Here is a 22,731-nt window from a genome sequence, read left to right as displayed (position 1 = left end):
CTGTTTTTGGCAGTACAATGCCATAGCTATTGATGAAAGAACTTATGATTTTGGTTATTATCAAGAAAACATGGAAAATGTGTAGATATCAGCTCTTACATGAAACTCTGATGAACTGTTTTTATTGTTATCATTATATTTGTCCAAACAAATGTACCTTTAGTTGTACCAGGTATTAAAATGAACAAGAAATTGAAGAAAACAATGGTGGTCTCATATTTTTTTCCGTGACTGTATATACAGTAGTTTATGAACGTAATATGACAGATGTGATTTTAACTGACCGTAGGAACATTATAAAGGATTGAGGAGGATTTTCGAACAAAGCCATGCCTGTGCTCGCTGAGTTTGGTCAACATTTCCTGCTTGTGCTTACCCCATAATTTAGCGTTTTCTTCCAGCTGTAACAAAAAAAATGCACTCCTTGAATAATCTGAAATGCTGAATTGATAAATCTCTCTTCTAGTAAAATACAGTCATATTTGTGGCCTATGAGTGTCTAGTTTGTTCATTTTTCTACCTGTGTCTCCAGTATGTGGACTCTCGCCTCAGCTTTCTGCAGCTTGTTCAATAAACTTAGTCTCTCACTGACTGGTGTTGTATTTCCTTTCTGAGGGTAACAAAAATGACAATAAATTACTAACACAAAGTTGCATCAAAACTGTAATCGATGGTGGTTTTCCATCTTTCTATATCACATTGTTTGAGTGATGGTTGGGCTGTACCTGTGTGAAATGCTCTATAATGACAGGGGCAGGCTGCTGGCGAATCCTGTCCAACTCCTCTCTTAGACGAGAGTTTTCTGCCACCAGGGCGGACTCTATCTCTTCCTTTCTGTGGTCAGCATCACCTTCACAGCATAAGGAGACATGTGATGCTCCAGCTAATCTCAACATTTCTGTGAATTTGACTTATGCTCCCCCTTGATCCACTTACCTTTCTGTTTTTTCGCTGCCAAGGTTCTGTCACCATTCTGTTTATTGTTTGCTCTCAGTTTCCCATCTAATGCTTTCTCCATCTTCACAATGACCTGACACAAGCATAACACAAATATTAAACTCTGTGGTGTTTTAAGAGAAAAGCAGACAGTAGAGCTGACCACCTTTTCCTGCTGTTTCATTGTGTTTTCCAATATTTCCAGTTTTTCCGTGTGAATCTGATGACGCTGCAGATCCCTTTGCTGCTGCTGGTGAATTCGTTTAAGTTTTAGTAGCTCTTTCTCACTGTCATTCTTCTACATGACACATATGAAAAGAACACAAAGTAAACACTACATATAGTACATTTTGACATTGACTATTTCCATTTTTCATATGAATGGCTGAAGAACAATACCTCTTACCTGAAAAATGTTTTTTTTTTTTTTTTTTGAGAAGATGTAAAATATCTTGTCTTCTTGCAGAATGCTATTTTTAAAAAGTAATACAGTCCAAAAACAGTGGATTGTTTTGGGGTTTTGTTACCAAATAGCACAGGGGTGTCAAACCCAGTTTAGTTCAGGGGCCACATTCAGCTAAATTTGATCTGAAGTGGGCCGAACCAGTAAAATAATAACATAATAATATATAAATAATGTCAACTTCAAACTTTTTTCTATGTTTTAGAGCGAAAAAAGTAAATTTACATTACATTTACATTTACATCTACAAACTACCCTTTCAAAAGATGTGAATAACATGAACAAGCTGAATAAATAAGTATAATTTTAACAATATTCTGCCTCAGTTTGTCATTTACACATGTACATTATAAGTTACAGATCACAGTGAATCTACAAATACACAAAACATTTAGTAACAGGCAGAATATTGTTAAAATTGTACTTACTTCTCTTAAGACATTTCAGGTTGTTCATATCTGTTCAGGTTATTCACATTTTTTGTTTTAGCTTAAAATACATGAAAATATTTACATTTACAAAGAGAAAAATTTGGATTTGTCATTATTTATATGTTATTATGATAGTATTTGACTGAATCCTGCCCACTTGAGATTGAATTAGTCTGAATGTGGAACCTGAACTAAAAGGATTGTTAATATCTTTTTTTTTTTTCTTTTTTAAAAAATATCTTTATTGAACTTTATATTACACAATAATTAACAATACAGTCAACATAAAGCAAACAATAAGCAACATATTCCCCCCCCCAAATAAATAAATGAATTAAAGCAAAAAACAAATAAATAAATAAAAGGATTGTTATTATCTTAGTGTAATTTTTGCATTTCACAAATTCATCCAAGGGGCTGGATTGGACCCTTTGGCGGGCCAGATTTGGCCCCCGGGCCACATGTTTGACACCTGTGAAATAGCACTTTGCAAGAAAACAGCCCTTCTCAACAAAGTGCATTTTTCAGAAAAGAGATTTTGTTTTTCAGCCATTGATCTGTGAAGTGCTTATATTTTACCCTGATGAGCTCATTTTGCAGCTGGTGGATCCTGTCCCTTTGCGAGGCAGCCTTACTGGTCTCACTGGCCAGCTTGAATTTCAGTGAGGCTTCAAAATAACAGGAGGCTGAGTCACGTAACACATATTTATGGGCATTTTGCTACATTCATGTCAACCTTTGGGAGAATTTAGATGCTTAATCAATGCTATGTGAACATTGATGATCAAACCATCCACCAACTTTTGAGAAAGAATGGATTTTTTTTTTTTTTTTTTACATTTAATGTGACTTTAAAGCACAGAAAGAAATTCAGGGACATTCTTTCACTGAGGGTCAGAAACTGTCCTTCAGTAGATAAGGGATGCACTACCCACAGAGCTTATCAGGGTCCATGGCCTAAATGAGCTGCCTTATCATGAAATGGCACAGTCTGCATGGGAATAGACACTCACAAGGATTAACAAACACAAAGTCAGCTACCTTCCACATCCACTGCCAGTAAAATGAAGGTTCATGTGGCAGACTGAGGGCTAAACTTCCTAACATGAATTAAACAGCACATTTGAGCCTCGTTTTCTGCTTGAGTTATTATTTCTGTATGTTTGGCTGCTAATGTACGGTTAAAATGCTCTGATAGCTGTAGTGTTGCTGTGGGTTACCTATACGATCAGCAATCTCAGCCTTGGTCATGACATCAATGTCTGTGTCATCCAGCAGATTTCGGCCGAGGTCCTGGTGCAGGGACAGGTCACTGCGGAGCTGGCTGTTTTCTGACTCCAGTGCGACTACCTGCGTCCTCAGGGCTATGATGTCTTCTGCCATCCTGCTCATGGCTGAACGATAGTTTTTCACCTCCTGATGTGGAGATGCTGACTGTCAATCTGTCCATATCGGTTATAATTTTGTCATGCTTTATTCCCCTTTAATACTAGTTCCTTTGAGTAGAGTTTCATCATTTCAGTATAGAAAAAGAGCCTAGTTTAGATTTACAGTGACAGTACATGTCTATAAATATGCCAGTCGAGCAAATTGGATAATTTTCAACTGTAGTACCAGATTAGGTGTAATGATATGCACAAATTACGTAAATACTTTAAATCAATACTAGAATAACAGGGCAAACTCCATTAAATGTGTAAAAAATAATCCCTTAGTAGTCTTAAAACTTAGCAACTATAACTATAACTATATGGACAATACTGCTGGCACACATCAAATTCAGGTGTTTCATTGCTAATAGGAGGCTGGGCCACAAAACAATAATAAATACCATTAATTCATATTGCAATAAGTATCATTACAATAAATATTTCTATGTTATTTTAAGGGTTAATTTGTTTACATTGTCATCTACGCTTGCAAAATGCTTGTTTTTACTGACATATACTCAATGTTGAGTTTTTTTTTTCCTTATAATTCATAATTACAGAAAAATTAGTCACATTCTGATCATAAATAATCATTTTAAACCCCAAGCAACTGCATGGTTTCTTTATCTCTCACTCAGGAAGAAAACATATTTGACATTTATATAACTGATATGACAGTGTTTAACATGATACTATTTCAAATCAACATGAACAGGAAGTCCAACAAGCTGCAGATGTGACATGTCCCAATATTTTTGTCCTTATTGTATTTTTAAAGCTGCTCTCAGCCTGATGGAGTGGGTTTGATGCAGAATATTTCAGTGTCTTCACCACTAGATGTCTCCTCAACACCTTTTCTTGATGTTTCTAAATGGACTCAACAGAGTTCTGCTATCAATGGACTGAATTCACAAACATGCAGCACCAAAATATATATTGCATGTTTCGTTTTTTCTCTAGGCGCCGAGTCTCACTGAATAATTGATTCCTTTTGGTTTCAGATAAACACACAACATGAAAAATGACTAATGGGACATCACTGAAAAGCTGCATTTTGCCATAAACTGAGATTCCTGCTCTGAATTAGACAAGGCTGCTTTACAATATATTCATGACTCTGGCTCCTCAAATCCAAAGGGAAAATAATACCCCATCCTGAAAAGGTCTTTCATCAAGGGAGATTTATCCAGTAATTTCCAACAAATCCTAGTCATGCATTCATAGAGCATCCTCTTGTGAAAACAGAAAAGTCATGCTAAATTCATGAAAGTGTAACAGCAAGACTGACTAAAAGCAACACTGTATGATAAATATTTAAAATGTATTTGTAGGGGTATTTTGCTTTGTCTTTTGCAATGTTGTTCTCCCTTCTTCTACCAAAATAGATTTAAAAAAAAAATCCTTATGCAAATGTGCACTGACTTCCTGGAAAGCAATTACAGCTAGGTGTAGCACAGCTCTGTTGTTAAGGCATTTTTCTATGTAAGGCATGTGTGTGTGTTGTCTGGCAGCTCGTATGCGCTCATTGTTCTCTGCGTTGTCACATGTGTGTCTATCAAGTTGAATAGACAAGATTCAATGGGAGCTGTGAGTAGGGTCCAGCTGCATGTATGAGGAGGGTGATGATTAGGGGATTCCAATCTCCAATAGTGTGGTTGTGACTCCCTTGGGACAGAAGGGTGAAATTGAGCATCTAATTGAAAGGGCAGGGAAGAGGTGACAATCATGACTTTAGATGAGATGGTGTCTCTGTTGGGGGCCCACAGGCATGATGGGAAGGACGGCTCACCCCGGCGAGTCTTGAAAGTCCTTTCATATGTGTCAAATCAAGAGAGTCTCTGTCTCTGCCCGTTAATACAGTAGGTTGCCCACACTCTTCCCATGATTTGAAGACATTTAAGTGCCTTGCTGTCATACGTGCTGTCAATTTAGGACATTTGTATCAGAGACAGGACTGTGTGTGAAGATGTGATTTTTTTGTCTATGCTGTTGTGACTATGAAAATCATCCAATTAATGTCCCCCTCTGTGTTCCATCACATCAACATCTACATGAATTAACAGGGTGCCAGCAGGTATGTGACACTTAAATTTGATGCAGATATTATTTGCACTTGAGTGTCTGTATCTATTTCCACTCAGGCCTTCTACTGAGTGGAAGTAGCTATGTAAGATAGTTTTCTAACACACTCTTTATGCTATGAAAGGATCTATTTTAAACAGAACCCTGATGTTTTCTATACTGAAAAAAAATGTTTGCCTAGATCTAATTAATTAGTGTCTGAAGATAGATAAACAGGACAATTGAATCGAAAATTGAATCTGGGCAATCATAACCCTATTGAAATGTTTATCTCTTGCAGATATGTTTTAATGTAAAAACTCCAAGACCTTAGACTTTACCAGTTAAAGCTCTACTCAATTCTAGCCACAAACAGGAACTCAGCACCTAATGAAATTTCTGTAGGTTTCAGTGTGAAGTTAAGGTCAGATGTCTGTTACCTACAACTTTACAATTAAAGTAATGACTGAATTTGAAGAATTACTTTATGTCTTGGATGGAGACAATCACAGAATACCCTGTGGATTGTTACCAGTTTACACTTATGATGTTTTTCATGTTATAAACAACCAATGAGCATGAAGCCATGGAATTATCAGCAATTCAAGGCAAATTCACCAGATTTAAAATTAAGGACCATGTAAATTTTATATACACAGATGTTTGTGATACGTAAAGAGATTAGCATTAAGATTATTTTTCTGAAACCAGAACCAAAAACAACCAAAAGGCTGTTATCAAATTACCCTCCGTACAGGGGGTATGTGGTCCGGACAAAAAAAAAAACGAGATTTTTGTCCAACTTTTTTTTTTGCTTAAAAATATTTCTAAACATTCACAAAGGCATCAATTAGTCACATGTGAGGTATTTCAGACTGTTTGAAACTATTTTTCAAGGGAGTCATTTTCGACAACCGGTAGGTTGAGAGAGAGAGGGGGGGGGGGATTTTTTCACAGTTATATCTCATAAATGAAACTTAAATACAGTGATATTAATATATTATTATGTGGCTCAGTTATTACATTTTCAAAGATTTTTTTTTTTTTATCAGGCCAATAACATAATAACCAACCAATAACGTAATAAGTTATTACGTTATTGTTCAAAAGTTATTACGTTATCGGTTCAGGACTTTTATTACGTTATTGGCCTATTACATTTTAAAAACGGCAAATCTATTACGTTATGGGTCGTTATTACGTTATTTGCTTCTACAGGGTCAAATATAATATGTATGTGCTGTATAAATATGATCGACCATTATTTCTTCATATTTCTTCTATTAACATGGCTAAATGCAGGTTCTGGCGTGATAAAATAAAACTGAATCCTTTTTCCAGCAGTAAGTAAGTAACTAAGTAGATAGATAGACAGACAGACAGACAGACAGATAGATAGATAGATAGATAGATAGATAGATAGATATTTAAATAAATGGCATTTATCTGTGGATCATCTGAGTATGTGACATATTATGTGATCCTATATAAGTAATAAATGACATTGTGAAGAAAACCTCACAGCAGCAGAATAATTTGTCAAGATACACACAAATAACATCACAAGTTTAAAGCTCGCCAACGTACTTTTTGAGAGCAATCAGGCTGATAAATGTTAATCTATTCAACCAGCTGACATTTCATCTCACTACTCGGTCTCTACTTCCGCAGTGTAGCCTTCCTTTACCTCCCCTCCCCTGCCGTATCACTGTTAACTAACTCAACATGACAGCGGAGATGGCCTCACTGATTGATTTAAGAGTTTACGTATTGACCATGTCCAGTCACCTTAGTTTGAAGGTCGGAGATCTGTGCCATGTGGGGATCATCCTTAAAGTCATGCAGAGGGGGTCTAAAACATTGACACATGTAATGAATACAATTACATTATTCTATATAATAATTTTCACAATAAACTCAGTCTACGTTCCTTACCGTTTGTGTGGTTGATGCACTTGATATGTGTTGTTTATGTTTCGTTTGCTGGCCTGCGACGCTCCAGCCCTCTCAGCTGGTTCCTGTTGAGTGACACTCTTCTCTCCCATAAGGTAATGTGGTAGGATCTGCGCCAGGGCATCATGGGATGGGAGATTGTATCCATCCTTCTCATGCTTTAGAAGAAACATTAAGTCAGCAATGAAGAATATCACTTTAACCCATAAAGACCCAGTGCTACTTTTGTGGCACTTCCCAAATGAATTTTTCTCTCTATTTAACTTTTCTTATATGATTTAATCATCATTTATTTTAACATCCTTTGTGTTTTGTGTTTTTTTCAGTGAAAGTCAGGTATTTTATTATATTTCATTCACTGATTATTTAGATGTTCATAAAAGCTCAGAGCAAAGTTGAGGGTTATTATATCAGAAACTGAGAAAAATTAAGAAAAAGTGACTTTTTCAGCAAATATATCAATAACTGAACGTAAATCAAGTGTCTCCATCCACTGTCATTTATTGAACTCCATGGGTTTTACTGGTGAATCAATGTTGTAGAAGATGACAGTGTTTCCACGTTCAGTACAGAGCCTCTGAACGTCCAAATGGGTCATATCTGATGACCATGAAAAGATGACAAACTGTATTTTACACCAATTATTTACATGTGTTGATAGGATTAGTGAATCAACAGGTATTAAACATTTTGGATCAGTACATGGTTTTGATCAGTGGTAGATGTTTGGGTCTTTATGGGTTAAATACACATCACAAAACACAGGTAAAGGGAAATCACTGCAAAGTAGCAGCCTCTATTAAACCCACTGCTGTTCTGTTTCCACAAAAATGATAGCTTTTATCCCAACCACAGTGTGATTCTGACCTCTTCATACTCAGTGTGCTTGAGTTCAGCCTGTAGAACCTCTTCAGCCCTTAAATATAAAGGCGGTTACATCACTATGCATACAGCTCCCACTCTATAACAAGAGAGCTTTTAGTCAACAACCCTTAAAGTGCCTCAAGTACGAGCTTTGCATACACAATATATGCTGTAAATGACTGTGGTTGCTAGGTAGCACGATTTCAAAGAAATGGCATGAAATAATGTTGTTAGCTATTATCTTCCTACAGACTGTCCTCCAACACACATTCCTCCACAGTGTCAAACAGCCTACCTTTATACTCGCTGCAGGGCTTGTCTTTTTGAAGGCCTTCATCAGTCAAAAGGAGATCTTAACACATGAACGTGCCCATAACCAGTGGTAGAGGTGAAATCTGGAGCTCAGTCATCATCAGTCATCAACCTGTAACCACAACACAAGCCTTAGCAACACGTTAGGCCACAAAACTCAGTAATATCCTGTTTCAGATTCAACACGGTGCAGAGCAAAACAAAACAAAACACACAAATCTGAGTGTGACATTTCCAAATCCTACCTTTTGTGTTTTAGAGCTACAAAATGAAACCTTATATTTATTCCAAGAAGCAGCATGTACCAATCAATGTAATCAAAGGTTGGCTCCTGCTCAGTGAATAGCAGCTCCCTCATGAATTCTGTCTTAGTGTGGAAAAACAGATTGATGCTGACTGACTAATGATTTCTGAGTGACATGCTGTGCAGCACCTGTAGCTCCCTCTTCGTTCCTATTTGACAAATCTGAATATGACACGTAAATAAGTAAATACATTTAAAAGAATTATACTTTTATTATTAAATCATGTTTCCCTGAAAACTCAATGGTTTCTTCCTATTCACATCTATACATAAAGGCATATTCTATGTATTTAAAGCTTCTTTAATGCAACTGCTTTCACAATAGAAGTTTAATTTGTGTTTACTGAATGCAAATGTATGTCAAAGCTTTAATAGTTGGGGATCAATAACTCCCACCTGATTACCTCATTAGCAGTAAAGACCGGCACAAACGTCATGGTTCATTGACGGAAAAAGGTCTGACTGAGATTGAATGATTAATGTGGGGGTAGGGAGGAAGAGCCAGCAATGATGTAACCCACTGTAGCAGTGGCATTTGACTATTAATATCCATCTACTGAATATTCATCTTCATGTAATAAATGCTTATTATAAATTCTCTCTAATATATGGAAGGTAATACTTAGTTTCTTAAGGTTACTATTTAAAGCACTGAAAATAATATGGGATAAAATGTTGATTTACCTCAAAATAAGCAACCACCACATTTCTTAACTAAAAAAAAAAAAGATTTCATACAGGTCTGTAGAAGGATAACAAATGTTGTGTTTGAATATTCAAAGCCTAGAATATAAAATTTTCCTCAGTTGAGTTTTTAGATAGACTTATATAATTGACTACTTTAATTCATGATAATAAATTCACTGGATGCTTGCAGCTATGTGCTTTGCAAGAAGATATAATCTCTTCTAATCCAACAAGGGATAACCTGTATGAGTGAAAACACTTCCGGCTGAGTCTAACATCACATTATCATGCATGAGAGTGCCCAACAAATTTACTAAATCTACAAAATGAAATTATTCATATTCACATGCTGTGTTTTGTGCTCATGTTCAGAATGCCTCTGACCCTGTTACATATAATCTGTGGGGAAAGGGGGGGTGGGATGTGTCATGTGTACCCCTGTGCAGGCAGGGGAGACAAGGTAGTGGGGGTGGGGGGGTCTCTATGGCCGGGGCTTATGTTAGCATCATCAGGATTCAGTACACAGCCTGCAAAATGCAGCAAATGGGCTCTTCATTGGACTGACAGCTCTGAGTCTGCTGCCACACAGGGCTTCAATTAGCCTTCCAGAACAAGGCGGCTCCCAGGAGCTTTCTTCACCTCCCTCCCTTACACATCCCACCTCTCTTATCCACCACTCTTTTTTTTCTCAATCCTTCAGCTGACCCAGACTTGACTTTTTTTCCCTCGTGACCTCTACATCTTCCCTGTCTTTCTTTCCCGTAAAATCTGTATCTTCCCCAACCCACCCATCTAACCATGACAAGTGAAGTGGAAATATCTGTAGTGCACTAATGGACAGAGAGGTAAAAAGGACCATCAGAGAGATGAAGGTTACCGAGAGAAAAAAACTGAGAAAAGAAAACGTGGTTCATACAGCTGCTCTTCCAGTCAGGAATGTGGGCTACTCATGTCCTGAGATTAAGTTCATACGTGCCTTTGGTTTAATTTACTTTATATCATTAGTTTGCATTCATATATTTACTTTTTTTTTTTTTTTTTTTTTTTTACCTTATTTGTATGTGTCTTTAATTTCTTTTATATTATTAGTTCATATGTAACTTTAGTTCAGTTTATTTTATGTCACTGGTTCATAGAAATCTTAATTTTTTTTTTGTTATTAGTTCTTGCACATCTTTAGATCAATTTATTTTATGTAATTAGTTCATATGCATCTTTAGTTTACATCATTAGTTTGGATTCATCTTTTGTTTAATTTATTTTACATCATTACTTTGAACTCGTCTTTAGTTTCAATTATTTTATGTCATTAGTTCATACATGTCTTTAATTTCATGTAATTTATGTCATTACTGGTAATTCAGGAATATTACACACATGTGATACATTCAGTAGTACTACACATATTGGGTGCATTCAGGAGTAGTACTGAATGTACTGCTTGTGTGTAGCAATTTGTACACGTCTTTAGTTTCATTTACTTAAATTAGAAGTTACATAGGTTTATGTTTTCTAAAAGCAAAGTTCACTTTATAAAACTACTATAAAACTACCACATTAGATAATTCTTATTGAGTCATTTTGTCATTGTTTTCTGGGTTCAACATCCACTGGGATTTAGAAGGTCATAGTTCTCCACCTCTTTACAGAGCTGCTCTTACTGCTGTTACATGGCCTATTTAATGTCCATCCACTGAAGAACATCAGATATCCACATTTTTCTATATTTTGCTCCCCATCCTTGCCTCTATTAGCACTCTAAAGAGTTTCCTCTAATGACATGCAAATTACTACATATGGATTTTCTTTTTATGATTGTTTTCTTTCACAGGACATTCTCATTTCTTATGTGATATTTGTAATCAGTATCTAAAAGGGTCTTAGCCTGTCCTCAGCGTCATTGCTGATGGTCTGCGTTTCTATCTTTCAAGCCTCCTCCTGGTGTTTTGCTGGTTAATAGATTCATGTTGATGGAGCTGGCCTTTTCACTTGCTATTCCCACATGTTGTCATTTGTTCCAAGTATCTGAACTGCTTCACCTGTTTTAACTTCTGTCCCTTTGACAAAATCTTAAATTCCTTCTCTTCCTCCATTCTTTTTTTTTCTTGGTCTTCTCTTCATTCATCCTCAGACCTTACTCTTCACCTACTTTGCATCTACCATCTTGTCCTCTTGCGTTTCTGCCAGAGGTGCTTTATCATCAGCAAGTTGAGCACTTTGTCTTTCATCAGATGCATAAAAATTTTATATTTAACTGTAGATGAGACCGGCCATAATATTTCTGTCATATTAATCCAACCTATCCTATGCCACTGTGTTATATACTTGATTTAATTTAAAGTCTCTCAAATTACCAGCAATTAAAGTGCATTTAGGCTCCACGGGAAATGGAAAATAGAGTGAAAATTTCACTTTCATTTGATTGTTGTTTCCTCCAGCTGTGACTAAAACGTAATTATTAGACTCCTCTGAGAAAATTACATTTTGCTTCGTATGTAATCAAATCTGTGCCCTGTCAGCAAAATAAAATCACATTTGCAGGGAGTTGTCTTTTTACTATGAGCAGAAAGGTTTTAAAAAACAACAGTGACCAGAGTGGCAGAGAGGAGGGTGTGAGATGGAGGTGTGAGTCAAGGGCAGTCTGCAGCTTTGACTCAAGGACATGTGAGGCTGACAGCCAATGCCACTCCTTATGAGGTCCACAGTGAGAGCAGAGCCAAGGATTATCAGTAAATCAACGTCTGTCAATTACAGTTATGCTGCCATGAGACCTTATTGCTCCATAAACAAACAAGGTATGTGTGTAGAATTGGGACCGACCCTGAACTTAATGAACAGTGTTGGCAACGGGTGCATCCAAAGACATTACAAATGTGAGGAGGGGGTGGAAAAAAGCTCTGACCCACAGATTTGAATGCCTTCACAATATGAATGTTAATAAATCCAATTTCTGACAGGAAAATTGAATCGAAAATTGAATCTGGGCAATCATAAACCTATTGAAATGTTTATCTCTTGCAGATATGTTTTAATGTAAAAACTCCAAGACCTTAGACTTTACCAGTTAAAGCTCTACTCAGTTCTAGCCACAAACAGGAACTCAGCACCTAATGAAATTTCTGTAGGTTTCAGTGTAAAGTTAAGGTTAGATGTCTGTTACCAACAACTTTACAATTAAAGTGATGGCTGAATTTGAAGAATTACTTTGTGTGTTGGATGGAGACAATCATAGAATACCCTCAGGATTGTTACCAGTTTACGCATCTCATGTTATAAACAACCAATGAGCATGAAGCCATGGAATTATTCAAGGCTATTTCACCTGATTTAAAATTAAAGACCATGTAGATCTTATATACACAGACATGTTTGTGATACGTAAGAGATTACTTTTCTGAAACCAGAATTTTGAAATGTAAATTGTCTTTATATTTGCTGTGAAAAAGGCTGTTATAAAATTTTTGGAGTTTGTCCAGTTTACAGAGGTGCAATTGTTGTGTGGATACTAAAATGTAGTATTGTTTTTACGGGATTATGGCTAATTAATTGGTACAGACAGACAGACAGACAGACAGATAGATAGATAGATCTGAATTTTACAGCTGTACTATATCTTACAGACTGCTACATTCTTCTTAAGTTGAATTTTTAATGTTTACTGTACATCCTGTAAGTTTGTTCAACATTTACAGGAAGTGTGACTCCTCTCAGTCTCACGGGAAGCTGAAGCAATCTAAACCAGCCCTAAAGGCTTGCCAGCAGCAGGCTGGTATACAGACTGTGCTCAGCAACAGCACAGCAAGTATCAGTGACTGGTTTTCCCTATCGGCTCAACATGACCTTTCCAAAATGCTATACAACCAAAGCTTAATGACTAACACATGAGCTGACATTTACAGGAAGCCGGCTTTTTGTTGAACATCAAAACGATAATGTTGTTTGTGCCTGAAAGGGACCCCCAAGAGTGAACAATGTAAAAAAAAAAAAACCTGATATAAACTTTTCCAAATATGATCCAAAAAACACTCCTTCCTACTCCCCATGGTCTCCATCAGGAGGTCGTCTGACACTAACAGCCATCAACCTTTGCACAATAGGTGCTGGGGTTTGCTCCTGCACTGCAACACAAACTCAACACTTCTCCATCATATCAACCTCAGACCTCAAAGCTGTTCATAAATCAATAGTCCAATAGCCAATGCTCACTTTAACTGCATTATACCATTTAGCTTGATGTTAAGCCATACATTGCTACTTACAGTATACAGTTACTGACAGGGCCTGGTACCAAACCCATATATGGTACCTTCCAAATTGCTTATACTATAGACAATTGCCCGGTCTTGTTCATCATTTAACACTGAATCTCAAACTCTAAGAATCTTATTAGCATGAGTTTGTGCAACATGCATGGACTCTTTTCATACTTTTTTACTTCATAATTCTATTCCAACCATGTGTCGTGAAAAGTGAAAAGTTAAAAAGCATCATACTTTACATTACAGCTCAGTTATAATATGGTAATAACTGGAAAATTGTCAGGTAATGCATAGGCAATATCATATGATTCCCAAACCACCAATAATTCAATTTACAACCAATGAAAATCCATTGAGGTGAAAATAGTAATTACTATTTCATAAAGATGAGCATCATCCTCCTTTATGTTACAAATGTTCCTTTTGTTTTATGGTAGTACTGTAGAAATGATAGGTTTAATACCTGGAAACACTTGCTTATTGATTGTTGCCTCATTGGGAGGTTTAGTCTAATGATATGTTGAAATTGAATAGAAATGGATCATTTTTCATTTTACAGGTTAATTTTTGTTAAAATGGTAAATTGGTATAATTGAGGAAATAGTACTGGTGTTGAAAATGATTGATTTCCTAATGTTATGTGACATTGATTTTAACAATATGCTCTGTTGCTTAGTCTTAATGACTTTATTTGATCTAAAATGATCTTGGTTGTCTTGGAAGTAAACATTAAACACAATCTAGCTTTCATTTTATGTCAAAGAGGAACATATGGGTAAAAGCCATATATAATTGTTGCATCTGGATAGCAATTAGTACTGCCATCACACATAAATAAACAAATCCAACATCTTTGTTTAAAATTAAAATCACACCACTATGTGTCTATAGCTGTGAAAAGGGCACGAAGATTGATGAGGTAGTGGAGGGCGGGCTTGGTGTTTAATACATCATTCCTGTTTTGGCAGGACTGTCACTGGGATTGAATTTACATCAGAGGGCAGACGAGAGATGCAATGATGTCAACACCTAGTCACCACTCGTTTCCTGAAAACACAGAGTCAGACAATGAACTAATGTGATTATCAAAAGCAGACAGAAACACCAACTTCCAGCCCAGCCCTTATAATGAATTGTTAGCTTGAAGAACACCCTGTTTTTTGCCTGAAAGCACCTGCATCTCAATTATTTTACTCTGAGACAATTGGTGAGCGGAGCAACTGCCAGAGGAAAAGGGTCAATGACCCCAAATGACGAGCACATAAATTGTTCCTATTCCAGTATTGTGGTTTGGTATTCGTGGCTTCTATGCAACTTCAGAAAATACCATTCATCAAGTGCAGAGAGGAATTAAATGCATTAGCTGGAGGTCCATTGGAAGGTTAAAGACCACATTAGCTTTATATCGACCGAGAGCAGCAAAATCATGTGGGGCGGATGAGAGATTGTGTGCTCTAGGTACATCATTTACATTTCTAAAAATCAGATAAGAAAGCAGAATAAGGAAGTTAACCCCACAACCCTTTTTGTGTAGGACAGTGCTCTGATCTTTAATGACCATCGCGGGCTATTCACTAGGGTTTCATGATAGACAGGCCTGCATAGATGGATAGATGATAAGTCATTATTGATACAAGACAAGCTAGACAATAGCTAAGCACCACTGCAACAACTTCATTGTGGAGCAGGAGAAGAACATCTGTATTCAGAGGCGGCTGCAGGGTTACATATTTAGCTGATGCTGAGGTGGGAATAGTTGAATAGCTTTAAATTTGTTCTACACGGTCTGATTCAGCTGTGGAATATAGATACCAGACCCTGCATGGTATTTCAAACAAAGCAGCCCAGCCCGGTGTGAACACCACACAGAAGCCGAGGAGCTCCCTGCATCCCTCCACTCTCCTTATCAGCGAACAACAGGAGAACAAGGTAAACACAACTGAGGAATTAGCAGTAAATAAGCTGCCTTAATGACGCCGCTGTCTGTTAAAGTAGCTGTGCAGTAAATGGGTTTTTGTCAAAGAGGAAATGTGAGAGCTAAGTCAGGCTGAAATGAATAGAAATGTATTTGTAATATTTTGGTGCCAGACTATGTGTCATAGAATTTAAAATGTTAACAATGGAGCTGCTTTTTTTTATAGGTTGTAATAATAAACACATACCTGAGGCCCTTCTACATAACTGTCGGCAGAACCTTGGCTTATGATGACCCTCAGTGTTCAAGGTCTCCAAAGCTCTCAGCTCTTACATTCAGAGTCAGACTGAAACGCCCACGTTCCTGATCCTCCCCACACATGTCATGGTTTGCTTCACAGACTGCAATTCTGCTTTTGTCTTTCAAGGCCAGTTCCAAAGCTCACAATGGCTTTGCCTTCATTTCACTCTTTGACTGCACTGAATGCCTACTGGCCTTGTTGATTACATTATCTAGGACTTCAATTTCTGCCACAGTGAAATACTGAGGAGAATAGTCTATGTGTGCATGCCAACACAGCCACAATATAGGGATGTGAAATCAAAAACAGCAGATAAAAATACACATTTGCAAGAGAGAGAAGCAAGACAGTAAAGGTTTCCAAATTTAAAATATCTAAATTAAGAAGAGTTTTAACAATGATTCAGTTAAAGTAGTTTAAATAATACACTTTGGTCCAAAATGCAGTTTTATGACATGGGGTTGCATCAGTGAAAATGTATTATTTACTAGAAAAGCACTCGGAGAGCACAGACCTCCACCAAGGCAGATCAGCCCTCCCTCAATTACCACCAAAATTTAATCATTTGTTCTTTGTGCCAGTATCAACATTTCCTGGAAATGTCATCAAAATTTCATCAAATGTCCGCCGTTCCTTGGCAGAGGTAAGAAATCACTTAAATCAAATGGGCAATCTTCAAAGTAAACAAAACACCAAATAAAGACAAGTTAAAACCACTAGGTGTCACTGTGGCCCCATTCCACCTCCTATAAACAACACCATCTCCTGTGTGTGCTAAGTGCTCAGAAACTGGAATGGGATGCTCATGCTGCTGAGTCTAAACTGCACCAACGCAATGTGTGGAAACTGTCTGTATAGCAATTACTATTCAACACCAGTTCCACTCTTCCCGTCCCTCTGTCTGCAATACTGTCAAATCACAACAGTGCCCTGCGGCAGGGGGCTCAGAAATGACTGTACACTGCATCTCTACTGGAGTACCACTGCATATATTACACTGCATCTGATCCTGAGGTCCTTCCTGGTGGGAACACCTCAGCACTGCCAATAAAAATACATCAAGATTTCATACATCCTTATTGCTAATACTGACAAAATTGCAATGGGGAGTTATTCAGAAAGCAGTTTGACTATCAAATCCACCACAAATATGATACAAACTGAGATTTGACTGATTGACTTTGCAAGAATGATACAAAGTTGTTGAGATCATTTGATTTAGATATATTTATCTGTGGGGGGGTCACTCATAAAATGATAAAACAGCATTAAATGAGGGGGAATAAGAAGAGTTTTAATTTCTCTTTTTCCTTCTCTGGTACATTTCCTTTCATACCCAAACCATTCAGAGTGGAAGTATTAATGCATAAGAGATCTACTAGACTGCTGCTATCAAGCTACTGTTTGTTCTGACTGATGGGGGAAAAGTAATCCGATTCTTTTCAGGAAAGCCATTGCACAAAATCAATACTATATAAGGAGGACTGATGAATTTGAAATTTGTACTCAGAACGGGTATTGATCAGTTTCAGTCAAAAGAGTTTGCAAGTCCATGTAGATTTACAATCAATATGTAGTTTAAAACTCCTGACGCAAAAAGAAAAAAGAGTCAAACTGCAAGTGAGTTCCATCAACAAAAGAGTTAATTTGTTGAGTATATTTCAGACTGATCAGATAATATTGTATACAATCTATAGTTCTGGCTCTCAAGATGTAAGAACTGAGATGGGAGTAGGGTGTGGTAATCTTACCAGGGAGGGACATTATGGGTGGAAGACCCCTCTCTTCGGCTGATGCAAGATGCACTGGGCTCTGGATAGTCAATAATAATATCTGGATGTTTCATACCTCCACACAATCAATTTACTGTTGCATTAATGCCATTATCTCCTGCCATTAGAGATATGCAAGCATTATTTACTAATTACAAGCCCATATTACTTTACAGCAAGAAAGAAGAGGTGGAACTGTAACCTTGAAAGCAGAAGCAGAGTTAACATTGAACTGTGGCAGACAGAGCCTGTATCAAGTGATATCCAAAAAATGATCACAGTTCAGCCCTTCTCTAGTCCATCAAATGAGAGCCGTGTGCTGGAAGGTATTCTCCAGACTCCTGCCTAATATCATTAGGAGTGGATATACTAATCCAGCTGTTCCTCACAATTACATTGCAGCCTCTTCCACATATCTGACCTGAGTTCATTGTACAAGTGCTTTCCGGACATGAGTTAATGATCAAGTTACTGGTTGAAAAATGAGTCCAAAGAAAACAGTTATGAGTCTGTAATTGTATTATATTATAATCATTTAAATACCTTTGCTTTGTTACAGGAAATTCCGAGAATAACAGCCTGCGTGTGTCAAAATTTATTCAGGAAATTAAGGAACACGTACTGAAATCACATGTTTATTTCTGAATTTCAAATGTTTATTACTGCACACTGTAATTGTTGCCCTTTAAAATAAAAGAAGTAAAGGTGAACTGTTCAGTGGGAGAAATGATTATGCAAATAAACATATGACATTCAAAGATATCAGCTCAACCAGCAGGCAGAGGCTACATGCATCTACACTGACTCCACTTTATATTTTCAGATGTGAATGTTGGCTTAGAAATGGATCCGTCATTAACCTGCCATGTAGAGGCTATCTAATAAGCAGACTGGTCCACAAAGCACAACTCCAATCTGTCTCTCTGAAATGAGGTTGGTGAACTGCAGTGTGGACCAAGGACAGGTAATCTGTGTGTGGGCATGTTTGAGGAAACGCAGACGCTGTCACAGAGGAAATAGAAGGCATTAAGCTATGCGCAGTCACACAGTCCTGTCTCTGTCATCTTTAGATTTGTTTAGTCTTCTTGTCTGGACCACCTGCCCACTGACACATGAATAATAGTGTGGGGATGTGACTTTGTGTTCTATTAAATGCACATTTACTGGGCTATTGAACCTTTCAATCTCTTAGGGTGGGCTATTGGACACCTTTTAAGGCAAAGACTGGTATTAATCGTATTTTTGAGCCACACACCAATTTTCCTCCCCAGCTCAGATGTATAGTGACAACACCTGCATTGATTCTAAACGCCAAAGTGGTGCAGTGATGGCGTTCGTCATCATCCAGCAGCAGAAAACTAACTAGTTGCAGCGAGCCGAGGCCCCTTGGCGCTGTCCGTGGTTCTGAAGAGAACAAAAGCTTCAAAGCCAGAGCTCTTCTCCTCGCTCCTTTCCTCTCAAACAGGGAGGGGCCAAGCTGTGAAGGGGGAGGCACCATGTGTACTTGATTCAATTAGGCAGTCTGTGAGCCCTCCCCTGGGAGCATGCTGCAAAGAAGGGGGCTGCAGGCCTGTCTAACAAAGACGTTCAACCAACCCCTTTGCCCCGACTGAATCTGCCTTATTAGTCACCCGAGCAAGTGTTGATCATCTCAAACAGTGTCCTCAACACATACTCGTACATGGTGGAACATATTTCAGCTTCCACTCTCTCTGGCTGTGTCAAAGTAACATGATAGACATGAAAATGCGGATCCTCGTTTGGATTTTAATGATTGTAGAAGTATTGCAGCTTGTGTGCTGTATGTGTATCTATTTATCTATGTTCTGTGGTTAAAATTACTTTTATAGCCTTCAGTGCACCATCGGTAGTTGAGCAACTGCTGTACAATTGACAGAAGAATTCATAACTATAATAAACCAGGAGTAGCAATATCTCTGTCAGTCCGAGCTGTGCCTGAGCATCAATTGAAACCATATCTCTTGGCAAACATCTGTCATATCCTCTATCTGATTCACACTTCTGAAAGTCCAGCATGTTTCAAAGTTTTCTCTGTATCGTAGAGAATAAGCAGAGCATTTAGCTCACTTGAATGTCAGACAGATAAATACGTTTGAAGGACATTAGTATTCATTTTGCATTCTGCGGGCTCTTTCAGACACACCAGATGTCTGTGTTTCTCAATTTGCACGGTGTCAGAGCTGTTTAGATGCATTAGAGGGATTTTAAAGGAAAAATAATCTAAGCACCTCTATGGGCATCTTTAATCAGTGCCATGCCGCATCTGTCAAAACCACTCTGTTCAATACTTCAAGATTATTACAGAGAAGTATAAAGAACAAATAATAATTGACAGTAGTATAATGCAGGCCAGATATGAGGCTGGAAGAGTGATATATGGTGTGTCCTCTGGGAGATGTTTACTTTTAATGCTTAACCACAGTGCAGTAGATCAACATTAGGTTATTTCCTTTTAGTACAGATTTTTATCATCAAAACAGAGAAAAAGGATCCTGCTCTGCCATTGTCACTGCTCTGTTTATTCACTGCTCATGTGCATTCGTATGGACTGTATATGCAGTGACAGGCCCACCAACCTGCACTCTGACAGTCACACCTGCTGTGCTCTGGGACCACTTGGCTGTTTCAGCAATCATTGCCATCATAGGAACCAGAGATAATTACACAGCTTCCACCCACCAGCCTGGCCTGCATCACTAAAACTGCACGGCTCCAGTGCAGCAATAACACTTGTCTAAATTAATGCATGGTACTCTTCTGCATGACTGACAGCATCCATTTATTCTGCCGTCCAACTGGAAAGGAAAAACAAATTAATTTAGCACTTTAGGCCCCTACCCCTGTGAATAATGTATTAAAGTTCTCTCAAACTACACCCCCACTCCCCAAATCATCACTACTATTGTAACCTGTTTTTATTATTCACATATTTAGGTAACTGTTAAAAGAATCTTCCATTAAAGCCTATTACATTAAAACAGAAAGATTAATTACTAGTGTTTAATCTCAATCTGTTCCTGCCAGCAACATCATTTATCTTGTGTAATTATCGCATTTATCTAAAACAGACATATACTCACGTTCTAACCATTAACCACGGTCAAAAAGTCCATCTGTCAGCTTAAAAAATGAGCCAACTGAATTGGAGCTCTGAATGCAAACCAAATAACACACATGTTGAAAAAAAGTCTATTGGAGCATATTAATAGGTCTATATTACTACTGAAATTCAGTCACATCCAAGTTCATGGTGCATTTGACTGGTAACTGCAGACTCTTTGTTCAGCTCATACCGTTTATTTTATAGTCTGGGCATCAGGATAACAACTCTTTGACAATTATCACTTGTGCACCCACATCCTAGTAACAGCTCCTCCCCTAGGGGAGGGCAGACACTGGATTTTACACTCTCTTGTGTCCCATTATATTTATGCAAATGAGACTAAATTCAGGGGGATATCGGGGGGCATCCTTTCCTGTTAGTGCTAATTAGCAATGAATGCTATATTGTATACATTATGTATGAAGTCCCTCCGTATACAGCTATACATTTTGACCTTGAGCATGAGGCCAGGTTGAAATTGTAAATGTATTCAGTGAGAATACATGGGAGTTCAGCCAAATTGTAACACATTCTGCACAGATTCACCATCATTGACGATAAAATGTTTAAGTAGCCTACCAAATGAGACTACATTTTCAAAAATGATCGTTCTGGAATATAACACTTAAAAGCATAACACACTGGAGAGGCATTCTGGCTGATCTATTAATATAAGGCTACAGTTTGAGCCAATGGATCAGGTCTCATAAAGGAGCCAAACAGCAGGAGGGAGGCAGGCCGGCACAAAGGTGGCAAGACACATCACATCCAAGATTACCACTCTGCTCCAGAGAGCTAGTAAATGGTACTTTCCTAAATGCTATAAAATAAGCTCCATTAAGATAAAAATGTTGAAAAGCAATTATTAAATAGCAATAAAACATGTTTAGTACCCTCTCCAGGCAAGAGTCACATGTGTTTTAGTAACTGAGCGGAGAAGTGAAGGCTGTAGTTCCATATGACAAATGAAAACAAAATGGTTTAACATAGTAGACATGACTAGTGCTTTCACTGAACTTGAATGACAAAGCAGATACATTTAATCTTATTTAACTTCATACTTTGTCTAACTCAAAAGGGCTCTTTAGTATATATGTACTGTATATCCCACAATACAGTGGGAATTAAAATCCACTCTCAAAATAATATTTCGAGTCATCCTCATGTATTGTATTTTATTATATAATACAAGTATATGTGCAAACATAATGTACTACATCAGTGTGATGATGCACAAACATATATTACATAAACCAGTCTTGTAGCATCTTTGTAATTGTAATTTTACCAACTGGTTTGTTTTTGTTTACCGTCTGTAAAATTGTCATGAAACTTGGATAAATGGAAGTTAAAAAAAAAAAAAAATAATAATAATAATAATCAACTCTCGGTCAATCAGAACTGTTTGGGGCTTCATACATATTTATCATTATGATCACTATGTGTACTAGAAAAGAGTCTATTAAATCTGTACGATACCAGCAAAGCAGAAGTGTAATTAACAAAAACAGAAACTGTTAATGGAGGTCATTTTCCCTCAGGTGATTGCTTAGCTCCCTCTTTAATGACACTGATAATCATCAGTATGTGACTCCCATTCACAATGTAATACATCATTAGTGACATATACAGGTACCAAGGTTTTTGTGACCAGTCGTGGCAGGGATCAGCTTTCAATCAGCTAGAGTGTGGATTCATGCGCAAAATCAATCCACAAAAAACTATTACTCTTTTAACTCTTACTTTCAACAGCTATAAAAGTGATTATTAAAAAGTAAAAGAAAAGCAATTAAGTTCCACACTCACCCTTAGGGGGAGCTTCTCCACCTTCTTCCCCTTCTGCTCTGTTTCTGACAGCAGCCTCCTGTAGAGCTCCAGGTGAAGGAGCCATTACTAATACATTACTAACAGACAACAGT

The 22,731-nt window shown here is 37.5% G+C and overlaps 1 protein-coding gene across 1 annotated transcript; it reads right to left on the bottom strand.

The window, feature by feature from the left end:
• Positions 1 to 273: 273 nt before the first annotated feature.
• On the bottom strand, positions 274 to 22,703 carry ccdc33 (coiled-coil domain containing 33). Its single transcript, XM_030135593.1, has 12 exons — positions 22,619 to 22,703; positions 8,388 to 8,490; positions 8,142 to 8,190; positions 7,257 to 7,432; positions 7,110 to 7,173; positions 3,051 to 3,246; positions 2,410 to 2,498; positions 1,103 to 1,234; positions 937 to 1,030; positions 726 to 850; positions 521 to 610; positions 274 to 401 (listed from the first exon to the last, which is right to left on the bottom strand). Exons 1-12 carry the CDS (start codon positions 22,701 to 22,703, stop codon positions 276 to 278), a joined length of 1,329 nt encoding a protein of 442 aa, XP_029991453.1. The 3' UTR covers positions 274 to 275.
• Between the last annotated feature and the right edge of the window lie 28 nt (positions 22,704 to 22,731).

Source organism: Sphaeramia orbicularis, chromosome 6 (genome assembly GCF_902148855.1).
Source record: "Sphaeramia orbicularis chromosome 6, fSphaOr1.1, whole genome shotgun sequence".
Taxonomy (NCBI): domain Eukaryota; kingdom Metazoa; phylum Chordata; class Actinopteri; order Kurtiformes; family Apogonidae; genus Sphaeramia; species Sphaeramia orbicularis.
The sequence above is the reverse complement of the archived record's forward strand: the minus strand, read 5'-3'. Positions and strand labels throughout refer to the sequence as shown.

Bases quoted from the DNA above. Each gene is read 5' to 3' on its own strand.
- ccdc33 (XM_030135593.1), bottom strand. From the start codon at position 22,703: ATGGCTCCTTCACCTGGAGCTCTACAGGAGGCTGCTGTCAGAAACAGA. The intron at 8,491-22,618 runs GTGAGTGTGGAA...TCATGTGTTAAG, and splicing joins TGGAGAAGCTCCCCCTAAGG to ATCTCCTTTTGACTGATGAA. The intron at 7,174-7,256 runs GTAAGGAACGTA...TCAATGTTTTAG, and splicing joins GTGCATCAACCACACAAACG to ACCCCCTCTGCATGACTTTA.